The sequence below is a fragment of the Leuciscus leuciscus genome (genome assembly GCF_965113295.1).
Source record: "Leuciscus leuciscus genome assembly, chromosome: 16".
Classification (NCBI taxonomy): domain Eukaryota; kingdom Metazoa; phylum Chordata; class Actinopteri; order Cypriniformes; family Leuciscidae; genus Leuciscus; species Leuciscus leuciscus.
Window position 1 is genome coordinate 4368903 of NC_138740.1, and position 18058 is coordinate 4386960.

The following is an 18058-nucleotide window of genomic DNA, read 5'->3' on the forward strand; positions in this document are numbered from 1 at the left end:
CACATTAGGAACGCACAGATTGCAAAATATTGAAGCAAGTGGCTGTAATAGTGCCAGAGCTTTCCTAAGATTCACTTCACTTGTGTTGAGCCAATTTTGGAATTCAGCATTTTTACAGTGCATTCCAAACAGCATAAATATTGCTTACGCAGGACACTCTGAAGGTAAAGCAATCACGGTAACCATGCTGAACTGTTGTTCCAAACAGACATTTTCAAAGAATAACCTCAGCAAATGAGCCTTCTAAAACTAACGTTTTTTTTTTTGTAGGGGTCAACTGATGGCTCCCAAGATTCACTGCACCAAAACCTCTCAGTTAAGACCAGTTAATCATAAATCTGCACAAGTTTTGCAAAGTGTGACGTAAATTAAGTTAAAATAATTCATATCTGGAAAGTCTACATGTGCATGTCTCTTTATTTGCAGTGTGTGTGTGTTATATACTTACATTAGGGAGGAAGCCAGGTGGGATTTGTTTGCTGAGCACAGCATCCCAATTGACATCAGAGAGGTATTCCAAGTCCTGGAGCTCCGAGAGACAGGAAATCCTCTTCTGAGCATCTACACACAACAGCTGACAACAGACGGAAACTTTTTCTTTTGGAATCAATGTTTCCTATGGTATTAGATCATGTATATTTCTTAATTGATCCTAAAAATAAATGCAATAAAGTATGACTACGGGGTGATTAATGCTACCATTTGTAGGAGAGATTTGATCCCTGAAGACCAGGCCGCAGGATAACAGGGATGCGCTTTGTGGAAAGTTTGCAGGATCTCATTGGCTGGTGTGTTAGTGCGCATGATGTACGGCCTCTAAAGAGAGAACCCAGGGGGAAATCAGCCATGATGCAACAGTCAATGAAACGTCTACATTTGCTTGCCAGCTGATTCTCAGCAGCACATGATGAGTCTTGTCGGTAACACTTTATAATACTGTTCCTTCATTAATGATTAACTACACAGGAACAAATGAGTAACGCACTATTAACATTCTAGTAACTACGATTAACTAACAAGAAACTCTGATTAACGAATTAGTAAGTAATAGAGCTCAGTTGAATGTGATAATTCACTATTAGCTAATCAATTACTACTATTTTTTCATGTCTCCCAGAGAACTACTATATACAGCTTCATAATTAACATGAATAATGCAGAATTTATAATAAAAGGTACCGGTAACCCACTAGTAATGACTCAAGTGTTACTACATCCTTCTAAAGGAACTACTAAATATTTGGATCAGTATTCTAAAGTGATAAAAATTATATCTACCAAATATTGACTGAAGTCATTGTAAGCTTTTGAGATTTTTGTAAGATTTTGAATAGTATTTCCTTCTGATGGATTTGGTAACACTTTACTCATTACTAGTGTGCTACCATTATCTTCACTTTAGAAAACTGATCCAAATAATTAGTAGTTCCTTTAGAAGGATGTAGTAACACTTCAGTCATTACTATCCAAAACCTTACAAAAACCTCAAAAGCTTACAATGATTTCAGTCAATATTAGGTAGTTAACAAGCTTTTCACCTTAGAATACTGATTCAAATAATTAGTCATTTCTTTAGGAGGATGTAGTAACACTTGATTTATTACTAATGGGTTACCATTACCTTATATTATACATCATGCATTATTAATATTAATTATGAACCTGTATATAGTAGTTCTTAGTAGTCTTTAGTGAGGTATGAAAAATAGTAGTTAGTTACCGATTAGCGAATAGTGAACTATTCAACTTTTCAACTGAGCGCTATTTCTTACTAATTCGTTAATCAGAGTTTCTTGTTAGTTACTAGAATGTTAACAGAGTGTACTTATTTGTTCCTGTGTAGTTATTCATTAGTGAAGGAACAGTATTCTAAAGTGTCACCGTCTTGTCCTAATACTGATCTCAGATCAGATGGTTGAGAGTCCCTCACCTGTCCACGGAGAAGCTCATATGCAGTAATCCCTAAAGACCACCAGTCCACTGAGAAAGAGTAACCTGGGTGTGTTCCCTCGAACGACTGGAACAGTTCTGGGGCTGCAACAATAGAAAACACAACAGCAAAGATTATGCTAAAGTATATGAAGTACTGTTGTTTGTACAGAACTTGTTTCAGCATTTTCAAATGATAGGTTTCATTACATTACAGGGAATTTATAGCTTTCATAGCTTGAGTTTTATCTACCAAATCTTTACTGAAATTATGTTCTGATAGTACCTACACAGTGATACCATGGTAATTTGTTGATGATTTTTTTTTTTACCAAATTAGAATGGAACATACTAAAGCCTGGTACTGTGGAGCTTTAAGTTCCTCTATTTGACCAAAATCCTTATTTTCTGTTAGCACATGATAGCATTAGCATCTATTTTACTAAAGTACTTTCAGCAGTACACTTAAACCATATTTTAACCATAGATTTTAATTCTGTTATAAAAGGCTTTTAATGACAGTCTAGGATTCACTGTGAATTCCATGAATTTTATTTACAGAAGAAAGAACACTTTGTCTGATTAAAAACTGTGAAAACTACTTTCCTATAACATTTAACAATTTGTCAATGAAGAGTAAAATAAGGAACCTTTGACTGAAGTTGTTTCACAAATACACAAATAAAGCATGACTAGAAGTCGTTCAGTGTTAAAGAGAAGTATGAAAGCTCTCACCCATGTATGGCTTTGTCCCTGCAATAGATGTGGCTTTTAAGTCTTTCTTCACAATAGCAGCTATGTTAAAATCTGTCAGGTGAGCATGACCTGCAAAGAAGAGATAAACACTAAACAAAACCACATATTGTACACTACTGTATATCATTGGACTACAAGAAATTGAATTCATTTAAATCAAATATAAGGAAATTAAACAATAATCAAAACTTTTGCTTTAAATAAAAGCAGTTAAACGGATGCTTACAGAGACTTTCGTGAGATTTATGGTCTCACGCTAATGGCATCCCAATTTGCATTTGCTGGTGATGTGAAAGTACATACTGCTGAGTATGTTAACATCATAGAATCAATATCTCTTGATACCGGCAAGGTCTATAATATCTGGAGATAGCTATCTGTTAGCATTCCCATTCATCTCAATGGCACTGGCTCATTTGGAGCAGGACTGGAAGTATGTGACACTCATGATTTCGTCTTGGCGCAGGGGCACTTACGTTTGACTTTGCACCATTTTCGAACGTTGCTCAAGGACCAACACATACTAGTCCATTCAGACAGCACAGCGACAGTAGCGTACATCAACCGACAAGGTGGTCTGCGCTCCCGCCGTATGTCGCAACTCGCCCGCCATCTCCTCTTATGAAGTCAGAAGCATCTGAGGTCGCTTCGAGCCTTTTACATTCCGGGAGAGCTGAATCGTGTAGCCGACGAGCTCTCACGATTTCGGCCACATCCCGGGGAATAGAGATTCCATCCCCAGACAGTTCAGCTGATTTGGGATCTGCTTGCCTCCCCAGACACTTCCCACTGCCGCTGGTTTTATTCCCTGACCAAGGGGACCCTCGGCTCGGATGCACTAACGCACAGCTGGCCACGGGGCCTCCACAAGTATGCGTTTCCCCCAGTAAGCCTTCTTGCACAGGTCCTGTGCAAGATCAGGGAGGACGAGGAGCAGGTCCTTCTGGTTGCGCCTCATTGGCCCACCCGGACTTGGTTTTCCGAACTGGTGCTCCTTGCGACAGCCCCTCCCCTGGCCAATTCCTCTGAGGAAGGACCTCCTTTGTGGGGTGGCAGTGATCTCTGCGCACCATGACCTTGTGGAGTCAAAAACGATGGGACAGCATGACCTGGTTGTCAGGTTGCTGAGGGGGAGACTAAATCCTCCTCGCTCTCCTCTTATACCCTCTTGGGACCTCGCAGTGGTCTTATCAGCCCTGCAGAGAGCTCTCATTACGATCAGTTGAGCTTAAGTTCCTGTCAATAAGACAGCGCTCCTGGTCGCTTTGGCCTCCATCAAGAGGGTAGGGGACCTGCAGGCATTTTTGGTTGACGAAGCGTGCCTAGAATTTGGGCCGGCTAACTCTCACGTGATCTTGAGACCCCGGCCTAGATACGTGCCCAAGGTTCCCACCACTCCTTTCAGGGATCAGGTGGTGAACCTGCAAGCGCTGCCCTCGGAGGAGGCAGACCCAGCCATGGCACTGCTCTGTCCAGTACGCACCCTCCGTGCTTACGTAGAGAGAACGTAGTGTTTCAGGACCTCAGACCAGCTCTTTGTCTGTTTTGGTGGGAAGCTGAAGGGAAAGGCTCTCTCTAAGCAAAGGTTGTCTCACTTGGATAGTGGACGCCATCGTCTTGGCTTACCAGATGCTGGGTCGACCATGCCCCATGCTCACCATTGCCGGAAGCTAGTTATTTTAGTCGATAAAGTTTTAAATATGGATATTTTTCTTACACGAACGCATCGCTTCGCTTCAGAAGGCCTTTATTAACCCCCCGGAGCTGTGTGGAGAACTTTTATCATGGATGGATGCACTTTTATGGACTTAAAACAGAAACGGCCATCCATTATAAAGCTTGGAAGAGCCAGGACATTTTTTAATATAACTGAAAGAAGAATGTCATATAAACCTAGGATAGCTTGAGGGTGAGTAAATCATGGGGTAATTTTCATTTTTGGGTGAACTAACCCTTTAAGCGATTCAAAACCATCATGACGAACAGAGCGCATCTGAAGTTTCTCAGCTGAAGGAAAAAATCCATTATTTATTGACTTCAATATATCGGTTTGATAACATTAACATTAAAAATGACCATTTATCAGCCAATACCGATATGGTGGCCGATATATCGTGCATCCCTACCCCTTTATAGCCTTGCTTCTAGGGTTTCATATACAACATGCTTGCATTACAACAGTAATCCCCCATTCTACAATATATACAGCCCAACTCTGTCTCAATATTGAGGTTGAAACAGCACCTTCCAGAATCTACTCCTTCCTTTCTGCCCTGATAAAACAGTTTGGTTTGATTTGTGGGACTGTTGCTTTACTCTTTCCTGGTAATGAGATGACTTTAAGTGTGGTGAGCAGCGAAGGAAATAACAGTGTCCGGAGTGAGAGGGCCAAAGTCAGCCGCTCACCTTGATGAAGATCTGCCATCGCCAAAGGCTGTAAGAAAACTAGAGCAGATGCTGTGTGTGTATGACAAGACACAGAAGGAAGGGGCACATGGGATTTTCTTTTTATCTATGCATATGCATATGTGTCCCTATATTATAGAGAGAGTAGATGAGAGTGGATGTGTGCAGTGTTGATATCAATGTAAAACAGCTTCATGCAGGAGCTGCATTATTTACACACCAACAATGGACCTCATAGTTAATTATGTCTTTTTGAGATTAAAAAATGTATGTAAACATTCCAGCAAATTTTGGATTACTTTCCTAATGCAATGTATATAATTATGAAATGGTTATCGAATTTGTGTGCCTGTCACTGCTTGTGTAACATCAGTAGTCCATTAGAATGTTAAACTATTTACCTATACTAATCAACAATAAACCTTAAAGTACGATGGTGCAGTAGTGCACATCACAACGGAATTTAAAAAACCAACATAAGTTCACAACACAACGAAATCAAGCCACAACACAACGAAATCAAGCCACAACACAACGAAATCAAGCCACAACACAACAAAATCAAGCCACAACACAACGAAATCAAGCCACAACACAACGAAATCAAGCCACAACACAACGAAATCAAGCCACAACACAACAAAATCAAGTCACAGCACAACAAAATCAAACCACAACACAACAAAATCAAGCCACAACACAATGGAAATAAGCCACAACAAAACGAAATCAAGCCACAACAAAATGAAATCAAGCCACAAAACAACAAAATCAAGCCATAACAAAACAAAATCAAGCCACAGCAAAACGAAATCAAGCCACAACACAATGGAAAAGAGCCACAACACAACAAAATCAAGCCACAACACAACGGAATCAAGCCACAACACAATGAAATAAAGCCACAACACAACGAAATAAAGCCATAACACAGCGGAAATGCTCCCAACCACTAGAGGGCTCTCGGAGCGCTGTAAAGTTAGTTTTCCTTACCACTGTTCTATAGAGTCGGCAGTCTTACAAAGTTGTGTTGTGGCTTGTTTTTGTTGTGTTGTGGCTTGTTTTTGTTGTGTTGTGGCTTGTTTTTGTTGTGTTGTGGCTTGGTTTCGTTGTGTTGTGGCTTGATTTCATTGTATTGTGGCTTGATTTCGTAGTGTTGTGACTTGTTTTCATTGTGGCTTGATTTCATTTAGTTGTGGCTTGATTTCGTTTTGTTGTGGCTTGATTTTGTTTTGTTGTGTCTTGTTTATGTTGTGTAGTGGCTTGTTTCCGTTGTGTTGTGGCTTGATTTCGTTGTGTTGTGGCTTGTTTTCATTGTGTTGTGAACTTATGTTTGCTTTTTAAATGTTGTTGAGTTGTGCACTACTGCGCCATCGTATTAAAGGGATAGTTTATTCAAAATGTTAAATTCTGCCATAATTTTCTCACCATGATGTAATTTCAGAATTGAGTTTCTTTCTTATGCGAAACATTTTTTGTCCATACAGTGGAAATCAAGGGTTACCAAAAAGTAGGACGGAATTGCGGAATCCAATTATAAAAACGGTATTTACTGTATAACGCGGAAGATTCTGAGAGTCACTTCACCAGCATTTTACCGTTTCATTTGAGAAAAACTATCGTTATATCATAAACACACAGAGACTCAAAGGTCTTTACGGCAACTCGTCAAAATAAAAGTTAGGTTTGACCTGAAGAAATTGTGACAGAAATATATTACTGTTGTACAATAGAATTTAGCTATTACATCTCAATGTAATTATAATACTAACACTAATAATAATACATTTGTTATGTTTAAATAAAAGTTTAATTTCATATGTCTATCTATCTATCTATCTATCTATCTATCTATCTATCTATCTATCTATCTATCTATCTATCTATCTATCTTTAGTAGCAGAATTGACTTTTGAGAATTGAGAAAGGACCATTTAAAAGACAGAATAGAAGAATTAGTGAGACTCAATAAATTATTAATAATTTACTTGCATTTTGTGAATATTAAGTAATCAATAAAAATGTAACTGTAGTCTGATTATGAGTATTTTAAAACGTAATATAACTGTCATGTGCTGACTTGACTTGATTAATATCCACAAGCAATGAGGCTTGAAGCAGATGAACATGAAAACTAACAAGATGCAGTAAAAACAAGGAAACAGGAACTAAACCACAGGAAGAGAACACAGACACAGCAAGACAACAGAATTACAAAATAAGAGTCCATGAAACAGTGAGACAGGGAATCGTGATAATAATAATTGTTGGACTCTTTTGATTATGTAATTCAGATTACATATAATCAGTTAATACCCATCATATGGACATGGTATTAAATCCCTATAATCTATGATTAAAAAATGTGTTGTGTGTGAACGAATCATGGCATTTGTCCTGCTCTTCTTTCCCTCCCTCCTTCATAACTGTGTCTTTCTCTCTCATGTCAGAATGCAGAGTGTTTTTCAACTCTCTCTGTGTGAGTGATCTTGACTACTGCAGTATAAGCAATGGAGGCAACTTATGTTTTATTCCTCAGGATATAAACACCCATGTGTCCACTGAGCTGTGGAGAGCACCTCCTCTAGACGTGAGGTCTGCAGGAGTCAGCGGTTTACCGACACCCTCCAGGGGTTCAAAAGAGCACTGGTCTGTGTTTGTAAGCCGAGCAGATGGCCTTAAAAAGCATTTTGACTTCCAAATATCTGATTTTCAGTCAAAAGCATATGGATGTTTTGCCATAGGCTTCATCAGCAGTAGGCAGTCTTCATTTACTTATGTTTCAAAACTTGTATGACTTTCTTTCTTCTGTGAAACGTAAAAGAGTATATTTTGTGCTAAAATATGCTTTTTTTGTCCATACAATGAAGTCAGTGTTACCAAAACTTGCATTGCAAAAATAACTTTTAATCAGTTTTATTATTTTGTTCCTCAAAACATAGATTTTTTTTTTGAGAAGCAAAATAACAAAACTTCATCACAGAATTGTGCGTTTAAGTATTATTCTTACACCATTGACAAATTTTTATGGTCATACATTTTCTTATATTTAGATTTTTTATTTTTGTTTATGTTTTTTTAATGTATTTTTGTTTTGATATTATTAAAGTTATGTTTAACGTTTGCTGGTTCCCACCTCATTATTCCCTTATCAACAAACCTTGTGGTTCCAACACCCCGAAGGAAGGAGGGATGAGCTGTTAAAAGCCCTTTTCACAAAGAGATTCCGGGAAATACACCGATAATTTGTCCCAGGATTGTTTGATTTTGGTTCATTCACACTGCCAGTGATTTTCCGGAATCTGTGCGCACTTTCACACACATCCCGTAAAGACGTGACATCGATGTGACGTGTAATGTCACACCCCTTACGGCATTGATTACAGCTTTTGTTCACAAAGGCCGTATTCCGTGACTAATCCCGGCAATGTTACTAGGTCCCCATTCTGGAATCGATCCCGGAATCAATCTCAGGACGTGTTTGCGTTCACACAGAAGGTACTCTGGCAATTTTATGGCAATTTTCCGGGATCAACGCACTGTATGAAAGGGGCTAAAGAGAGCGTGGTGCTGTGGGAAATCCACCAGATGGCAGTGTGTTTTGGGAACCGGACCCAGATTTTTTTTTTTTTCTCTTTCATCTCTCTTGCCTTTGTCCCTCCTCATCTTCTGTCTCCTTTTCTCTTGCCTCATCAGTCCTTACCCCCAGGTGCTGTGGCCACCATGATGCCCCACCAGTGGAGGGGAGAAGGGAGAAAAGTGCAGTGTCATTTTGGCAAGCAGGACGAGGCCGAGAGCCAGGTGTCGTGATAACTAATGAGCGTCACCTGTGCCGCACCAGCCTCGTATCTCACAGAGGAGCTACGAAAGCATAAAAGGAGGAGCGACAACAGTGAAGGATGAGAGAGGACCAGGCCTGGGGCCTCATTTATAAAAACTTTGCGTAGGATTTGCGTCAGAAGTGGCGTACGGATGAAACATAGGACGTGCGTACGCGCAGAAATATTCGGATTTATAAAACCGTGTGCACGCACATCCTACGCAGTTTTCCATTAATAAATCACAATCAATTCTAAATGTAGCGCAGCTTTTGCGGCTTCATGTCACGCCCACAGTTGCCCATAAATAGTCAGTGAAACGCCCACAAGTTAATATTCATCGATTGCGAAAACATGGCAAACACAGAGAGGAAAACCAAGAAACGTAACTTCCCTCAATGTGAAGTAGAAATTATCGTTGCCGAGGTGGAAAAGAGGAGTAAAATGTTGTTTGGAGGGCACAGTGTGAGCATTACTAATGCCAAAAAGGCACTTGAGTGGCAAAAGGTTGCAGACGCCGTTAATGCTGCAGCCTCACAACCTCGACCGTGGCCGAAATAAAAAAGAAATGGTCGGACATCAAAGCCGATGCAAAAAAGTGTCTAGCGCTCCATCGCCAGAGTGTGACTGCCACGAGTGGGGGAAAGGGGACACTGGAGCTGTGTTATGAGGATGAATTGCATAACATGGCAATATTATTGTAGAACATATTTCTTTTTGCAAATATGTGTTAATTTGCATTTCTGTTGTAATCTTCGTTTGATTTTGTGTGTTTTACACTGCAGATCGATCAAACGGGTGTTCGTGTAGGCTGTTAATTGTAAGCTTTGTGAAGTCTTCATGTTATTTATGAGAGGCAGTATTGCCATTTCTTTTACACAACGGTCCACAGTTTCACACACTTTCACGTGTTTCTTCCATCTGCCGACGGTGTCGCCATTTCTCATTTCACCCGTTTTTGTGCGTACGCCTGGGTCAGAGTTGCGTGAAGGACCGCACATTTTCCCGTCAAGTTTGCTTTTTATAAAAAAGCCTTCTTTTGTGCGTACGCAACGTTTATAAATGAGGCCCTTGGACATTATTTTATGTTTTGTTTATGTGTGTGCATAACGGACGACTGCCGCCTTTACTTTCGTTTTGTGTTTATTTATGTATTAAAGTCTGTGAAATGTTCGCCTGTTCCTGCCCCCTTCTTCCCACAACATCTAACCTTGTTACACTGGTGCCAAAACCCGGGAGGAAGAAGGAACACGCTGTCAAAGAGTCCTCGCCACTGTGGGGGATCTGGGTGCGATCGAGCAGGGCTGTGCAGAGTCTGTCGCCATGGGCATGGCCACTTGAGGTGGTGGATATATATTTCAGATTTCAGTATTTCCCCGTTCAAATAGATAGGTGTTGGTCCAAAACAGCTACCCAGAGGCATTGCAAATATGGCCACAGAGTGGAATGACTTTCCTTCAAAGGGATTTTGTCAAAGTCAAAAAAGTCAGATCGGATCACAAGTGGACGACGCTAAATACAGGTGTAAACGGGGTCTAAAACGTTTTGTGCTCGTCCACTTTCCACCATTCCCAGAGGAATTGCTTTTGCAGTGTAAACGCTCATGGACGAACTCGCTGCCGGTGGCCTGGGTTCTGGAGGGGCGGCTGCGGTCTGTGAGGGAGCGGAGGAGTCACCGCTGTTCGCCGTGGGTCGGAGCCTGGTGCCGTCCGCCATGATGGGGAGGAGTAGGGAACGGGGGACTCCTGCCGGCTGCTCGAATGAGGAGGACCGAGAGCCGTGGGAACGGAGTCGAGGATACGAGCGTCACCTGCACACCACACCAATCTTGAGTCCCACCGACGACCTCCGGAGGTATGATAGGAGGAGTGACGACAGTGAAGGATGAGAGAGGACTAGGCCTGCCGCTTTACTTTTGTAAGGAGCTGCCGCTTTTCTTTTGCTCTCTTGTTTGTTTATTTTATATTAAAGTTATGTTTAATGTTCACCGGTTCCAGCCTCTTTCTTCCCTAGGAAAAAGGTTTTTTATCTGAGTTTTGTTTCCTCGCCTTTGGCTTTTGGCTTGCTTAGTTGGGGACAAATAACATTTAATATTCAACAATATTATTGATCTACCTGCATTGACACCATTATATGAGAACTGAACTGAGCTGGACGATAACATCACTGTTTTCTCCAGAGCGGCTATATTTATAAATGAACTAAATTAGTACATGTACATATAAATTCTGATATTGATTTTAAATGATTAAATTTATATTAATTTAAATATTGAAAGAAATCACAACCCCACATAAACAACCAATCATTGGCAACCCTAAATAAACCAAAATAAACCAAATACTTCAAAAATTGAGTTCACTCAGAGCAAGTGTGAAATGGAGAGGCAATACATAAGGGTCATAAAAGTAAGTGTCAAAGCTACAATAACTGTTTAGTGTTCACAGGCCTTCAGTGCTGTGTGATGAAAGCAACTGTTCGCCCTTTCCAAGATATACTGTCTTCATAATCTATCTGAAATGACTGCTCTGAGACCAGTGACATTAATCTGTACAGACAGAAGCAATCCTAGATCACAAAACCTCCTCTGATATGTTCTTCAGCACAGGAGCAGATGTTTACCTTAGGGCTTATATTTAAAGGACAGAAATGGTAGGTGATGCTTGTCTAGATCAATGATTCTCCAATCTGTCCTGGAGACATCACACAACTGCATGACTCAGATGTTTCTAACACCAAATAGATAAGGATAAGGGAGACATGTAGTTCTGAACTAAATCCTCAGCCAAAGCGCCGTTAAGAGTGTGCATCAACATAAGAATTTGGGACACACCAATTCTAATATCAGAAACAATTTAAGGGCAGATAATATGAAAATTGGAACGCAGGGTCAGATACCACAGGCAAAAATGCCACATTAAAATGTGCACAATAGAAAGAGCCTAAAATTAGTCGTGCTCAAAAGTTTGCATACACCTTGCAGAATCTGCAAAATGTAAATTATTTTAACAAAATAAGAGGGATCATATAAAATGCATGCTATTTTTTATTTAGTACTGTCCTGAATAAGATATTTTACATAAAAGATGTTTAAATATAGTCCACAAGACAAATAAATTGCTGAATTTATAAAAAAAAAGTTTACATACCCTTGATTCTTAATACTGTAACTGTTGTTACGTGGATGATCTACGGCTGTTTTTTTTTGTTTTTTTTGTGATGGTTTTTTTTGAGTCCCTTGTTTGTCCTGAGCAGTTAATAAGTTAATAAGTTAAAAAGCCCAATATACAGTACAGGTCAAAAGTTTGGACACATTACTATTTTTAATGTTTTTGAAAGAAGTTTCTTCTGCTCATCAAGCCTGCATTTATTTGATAAAAAATACAGAAAAAATATGTAATATTGTTATATATTATTACAATTTAAAAAAATTGGTTTTCAATTTATTATACTTTAAATTATCATTTATTTCTGTGATGCAAAGCTGAATTTTCAGGATCATTACTCCAGTCTATCACATGATCCTTTAGAAATCATTCTAATATGATGATTCATTATCAAAGTTGGAAACAGTTCTGCTGCTTAATATTTTTTCATAACCTGTGATACTTTTTTAGGATACTTTGATAAAAAAAAAAAAAAAGAAAAATAAGAAGCAAATGTTTTAAAAATAGAAATCTTTTGTAACAGCAATATACACTACTGGTCAGTCATTTGGGGTCAGTAATTTTTTTTTTCCTTTCTTTTTTTAAAAATAAATCAATACTTTTATTCAGCAAGGATGTGTTAAATTGATAGTAAAGAAGATTTATAATATTACAAAATATATTTTTATTTTGAATAAATGCAGTTCTTTTTAACCTTTTATTCATCAAATATATTAGGAAGCAGAACTGTGTCCAACACTCATAATAAATCAGAATATTAGAATGATTTCTAAAGGATCATGTGATAGACTGGAGTAATGATCCTGAAAATTCAGCTTTGCATCACAGAAATAAATGATCATTTAAAGTATAATAAATTGAAAACCAATAATTTTAAATTGTAATAATTGATCACAATATTAAAAAAAAAATCTGTATTTTTGATCAAATAAATGCAGGCTTGATGAGCAGAAGAAACGTCGCGGGTTACGACTGTAACCCTTGTTCCCCGAGAAGGGAACGAGACACTGCGTCGTCGTCGTGACGACACTATGGGAACGCCCCCAGCGTAACGCATCTGAAGTATGAATGAAATCTGTCCAATCCTGATTGGTGCTGCGTCATGACGTAGTAGATGACGGCATGCCCGGAAGATACAAAGGGACGCTGGCTCAAACACACGTTAGCTACTTTGCGATGAAGCAAGCGCTCTGAACGTGATAGGTGTGGCGACGAGACGCAGTGTCTCGTTCCCTTCTCGGGGAACAAGGGTTACAGTCGTAACCCGAGACGTTCCCCTTCGAGGGAACTCGCACTGCGTCGTCGTCGTGACGACACTATGGGAACGCAATGCCCACTATGCCACACCGTAAGCACGCCACCCTAGTGTGAAGCTGGGAGACCAGGCACACTTAGGACGCGATCACTCTGGCGCCAGGCGTCACAGGGAGTTGCAGACTATAAAATCTTATGAAGGTGTGTGGAGTGGCCCACCCAGCCGCTTCGCAAATATCTTGAAGCGAGGCTCCAGAAAGGAGGGCTACCGAGGAGGCCATGCTCCTGGTAGAATGAGCCCTCACAGCTATAGGTGAAGGCAAACTGCGCACCTGATAAGCCATGGCTATAGCCTGAACAATCCAATTACTGATTGTCTGCTTGGATGCAGGCAGCCCTTTCTTGGGTGAACCAAAGCACACCAACAACTGGTCTGACTTCCTCCACTGAGAGGACCTCTCAAGGTACACTCTCAGGGCTCTGACCGGGCAGAGCAGGTGAAGTCTCCCCTCTTCCGCCGTCACGTGAGGTGGAGGATGGAATGCCTGAAGAACCACTGACCGTGCCACATTAGATGGCACCTTGGGCACATAGCCCGGTCTAGGATGTAAGATGGCCTTAACTCCGCCAGGGGCAAACTCCAGGCAAGTTGGCGATATCGCCAAGGCCTGGAGATCCCCCACTCTCCTCAGAGAAGTGATAGCAAGGAGAAAGGCCACCTTAAGGGTCAGGTTCTTTGCCTCAGCCGACTCCAGTGGCTCGAAGGGGGCCTCAGCCAACCCTTCAAGTACCACCGCCAGGTCCCAGGTTGGGACTCTGGAGCGAGCCGCAGGCCTCATCCTCCGAGCCCCACGGAGGAAACGTACAACCAGATGGTGCCTCCCCAAGGGCCCATCACCTATAGGCGAGTGGAAAGCCGCAATGGCAGCCACATACACCTTAAGTGTGGACGGGGTAAGACCGGCGGAGAAGCGATCTTGGAGGAACTCCAGCACTGAAGCCACTGGGCAGTTAACTGGGTCCACCTCACGCTCTCTACACCAAGTGGAAAACACATTCCACTTCAGGCTGTACAGTCTCCTGGTAGAGGGAGCCCTGGAGCTGAGTAAGGTCTCGACAACATCTGCTGAAAGGCCAGCCTCTAGGTACCGAGCCCCCTCAGGGGCCAGACCCAAAGGTTCCACAGCTCTGGCCGGGGGTGGAATATTGTGCCCCCTGCCTGAGACAGCAGATCCCTCCTCAGAGGGACCTGCCACGGGAGGCCGTCCAGCAGTGCTACAATGTCCGAGAACCATACTCGGGTCGGCCAGCGGGGTGCTACTAAAAGTAGACTGATCCCCTCCCGGCGGACCCGCTCCAGGACTCCCGGGAGCAGAGCGATCGGGGGAAATGCGTACAGACGCAGCCTCGGCCACGTCTGCATCATGGCGTCCAGCCCCAGCGGAGCTGGATGCCTGAGAGAGAACCACAGTGGACAGTGAGACGTCTCTTGAGACGCGAACAGATCCACTTCCACTGGGCCGAATCTCACGCACATGGCTTCCACCACCTCTGGGTGGAGTCGCCACTCCCCGGGCCTCAGCCCCTGCCTCGACAGGATGTCTGCTCCCTGATTTTGGTCCCCGGGGACGTACATCGCTCTGAGAGACGACAGTTTCCCCTGGGACCACAGAAGGATCTGGTGTGCCAGTCTGCATAGAGGGCGCGACCTCAGACCCCCCTGATGATTCAGATACGCGACTACAGAAGTGTTGTCCGAGCGTATCAGGACATGGTGGCCGCGGAGGTCTGGGAAAAAGCTCCTCAGAGCTTTGTAGACCGCCAGCATTTCCAGGCAATTGATGTGCCAAGAAGAGTGCCGGGTCTCCCACAGACCTCTCGCAAAGCGGCCGTCCATGACCGCGCCCCAACCAGTAAGGGAGGCATCTGTTGAAACGGTTTTCCGGCAACATGATGCTCCCAGTACTGGTCCCTGGGACAGGAACCAAGGTTTCCTCCATATGACGAGAGAACGAAGGCATCTGCGCGTTACTCTGATCATACGGAACGGATTTCCCCTCGGGGAAAACCCCTTGGCTCTCAACCACCACTGTAGGGGTCTCATGTGTAGCAGGCCAAAAGGTATGACGTTGGACGCTGCTGCCATGTGCCCCAGCAGTATTTGAAACTGCTTCACAGTGAGGTTGTGGCCTAGCTTCACTCTGGAGACCAACGCCTGTATGGAACCCACCCGAGCAGGAGACATTTGTGCCCGCATCGTCGTGGAATCCCATACCACTCCCAGGAACGTAGTCCTCTGGGAGGGCGTCAACACGCTTTTCTTCGTGTTGAGTCTCAGCCCCAAGCACCTGATATGAGCGAGAACGACATCTCGATGTCGAACTGCCATATCGTATGACTTGGCTAATATTAGCCAGTCGTCGATGTAATTTAGTACACGGATGCCCTGGAGTCTCAGTGGAGCCAGCACTGCATCCATGCACTTGGTGAAGGTGCGAGGGGAAAGAGCTAGGCCAAAGGGAAGAACCCGATATTGGTACGCTTCGCCCCCGAAAGCGAACCTCAGGAACTTCCTGTGACATGGAAGGATGGAGATATGGAAGTATGCGTCCTTCAGATCTATCGTGACGAACCAGTCCTCGAACTGGATCTGACTCACGATGGCTGGAATTGTGAGCATCTTGAACCTGAATCTCCTCAGAGAACGATTCAAGTGCCTGAGATCTATTATTGGACGCAACCCCCCATCCTTCTTGGGAACTATGAAGTACCGGCTGTAGAACCCGGACTCCCTGTCTGGCAGAGGAACACGTTCTATGGCCTCCTTGACCAACAGGGATTGAACTTCCTGTTCCATAACCCGAACCTGCTCTGGGCCGACCACAGTCCAGACCACCCCGTTGAACTTCGGGGGAGGGGAGCTGAACTGCAGTCTGTAACCCAGCTCTACAGTACGCAGGGCCCACGCAGATATATTCGGAAGGCATGACCATGCGCCGAGATAATCAACCGAGCCTCGTTCCCGACCCCCTGAAGCGGCTGACCGGCAGGGAGCAGTCGAGAATGATTTTCGGTGTGCGTACGCGTTCGCTGCCCAGCCGCAGGTCTTACTTGAGGCGGCTGGAGCGGCGTGCGTGCGCGGGAAATCAGTGTGGCCCGAAGCGTACTGGACGGCGGGAGCACAGCACTGATTCCCCGAGAGCTCCGGGACGGAGGCGACCTCAATCGCTCCATCCCGGGGGGGACAGCTCTCAGCGGTGCGGCCACGCCTAGGACCGCTTAGAGGAAGCCTTCTTCGCCTGAAGGACGGTCCTCAGATCGACCTTAGGCTGGGAGGGCTTACCTCGAGAGCGTCGCCTCCTTTGCCAGGCTCCCTCAGGAGGGGCGCGGGCGGCGACACTCTCTTTCTGCACCTGACGGTGCAAGGAGCTGGTAGACGGCTGAGACTGCCCTTTTGCGGCAGTCTTCCCCGAAGAGCTAGGACGGCGAGGGAGATACTGATGGAAGGCAGCTGACTGCTTTTTCACCTCCTGAAACCTCTCGACTATGGAATCAACCGCGCCGCCGAAGAGGCCAGAAGGCGAAATCGGAGAGTCGAGAAGAAAGTGCTTCTCCCTCTCCTTCATCCCTGATAAATTTAGCCAGAGATGTCTCTCTACGCATACCAGACCAGCCATAGAGCGGCCGATTGCACGGGCCGTCTCTTTGGTAATGCGTAGAGATAAATCAGTAGCCTTCCTCAGCTCCAAAATATCATCAGGGGAAGGACCCTCGCCTTCGTCTAGCTCTTTGAGGAGATCAGCTTGATAAGCCTGCAATACCGCCATGGTATGCAGGCAGCTACCAGCCCGCCCGGCCGCCATAAAAGCTCTGCCCACCAGAGAAGATGTTTCTCGGCATGGCTTGGTGGGCAATACCGGGGCCTTCAGGGAAGATGCGGCCTCGGGAGAAAGATAGCTCGCGAGAGCTTCCTCTACCCGAGGGATCTTCCCATAACCGTACTCTGCCGCCCCCAGTACATTAGCGAAATCGAGCACTGGGGGATTGGAGAGCCTGGCTGAATAAGGTTTTTCCCACGACTTGCACAACTCATTGTGCAAGTCAGGAAAAAACGGAAGGCCCCGGCGTGGAGGCTGAGCCCGGCGCTTAAAGAACCTCTCATCCAGTTTACTAGATGGCTGGACTACAGGTTCTTCCTGTGGCCAATTTATATTTAATTTGGCCACAGCGCGGGTCAAAACCTCCACCAGCTCTTCTTGAGCGGGTGTATGAAGCGGTGGATGGGGCTCCATAACACCCGCCTCGATGCTCACAGCATCTGACCCCTCAGAGCCTGATAGCTGAAGCATCGGTGCCTCCACCTCGCGGGAAGAAGCCGCATCGCGGGCTTCCACACGAGGCGGGAGAGCGTCAGAATCTTCAGACGAGGACTGGGAAGATGACGAATCAGTCCCATGTCCCGCTGAAAGATCCATCTGCGAACCCCATGATCTGCGGCGCCGCGCTGCCTCGGCAACGGCGGGCCCAGAACCACGAGGTTCGCGAGCTTGGCCGAGCTGATCAAATATAGCAAGCCGCGAGCGCAATACCCTCAGCGGCAGCTTCTCACACTCGCTACAAGCGGCTCCCTCGAGAGCCGCTCTAGCGTGCTGCACGCCGAGACAATGCACACACATGAGGTGTGTGTCCGTGCCCGAAATGAAACGTGGACACGGGTGCACACACCTT

The 18058-nt window shown here is 44.1% G+C and overlaps 1 protein-coding gene across 1 annotated transcript in view; it reads right to left on the minus strand.

The window, feature by feature from the left end:
- stk32a (serine/threonine kinase 32A) overlaps positions 1-18058 on the minus strand; it is a 76620-nt gene that overhangs the window by 16360 nt on the left and 42202 nt on the right. The window contains exons 7-10 of the mRNA XM_082141387.1: positions 2665-2754; positions 1931-2034; positions 700-816; positions 449-574 (exon numbers count right to left, since the gene is read on the minus strand). Of these exons, the coding sequence (XP_081997513.1) occupies positions 449-574; positions 700-816; positions 1931-2034; positions 2665-2754 (437 nt within the window). The remainder of the gene's footprint in view (positions 1-448; positions 575-699; positions 817-1930; positions 2035-2664; positions 2755-18058) is intronic.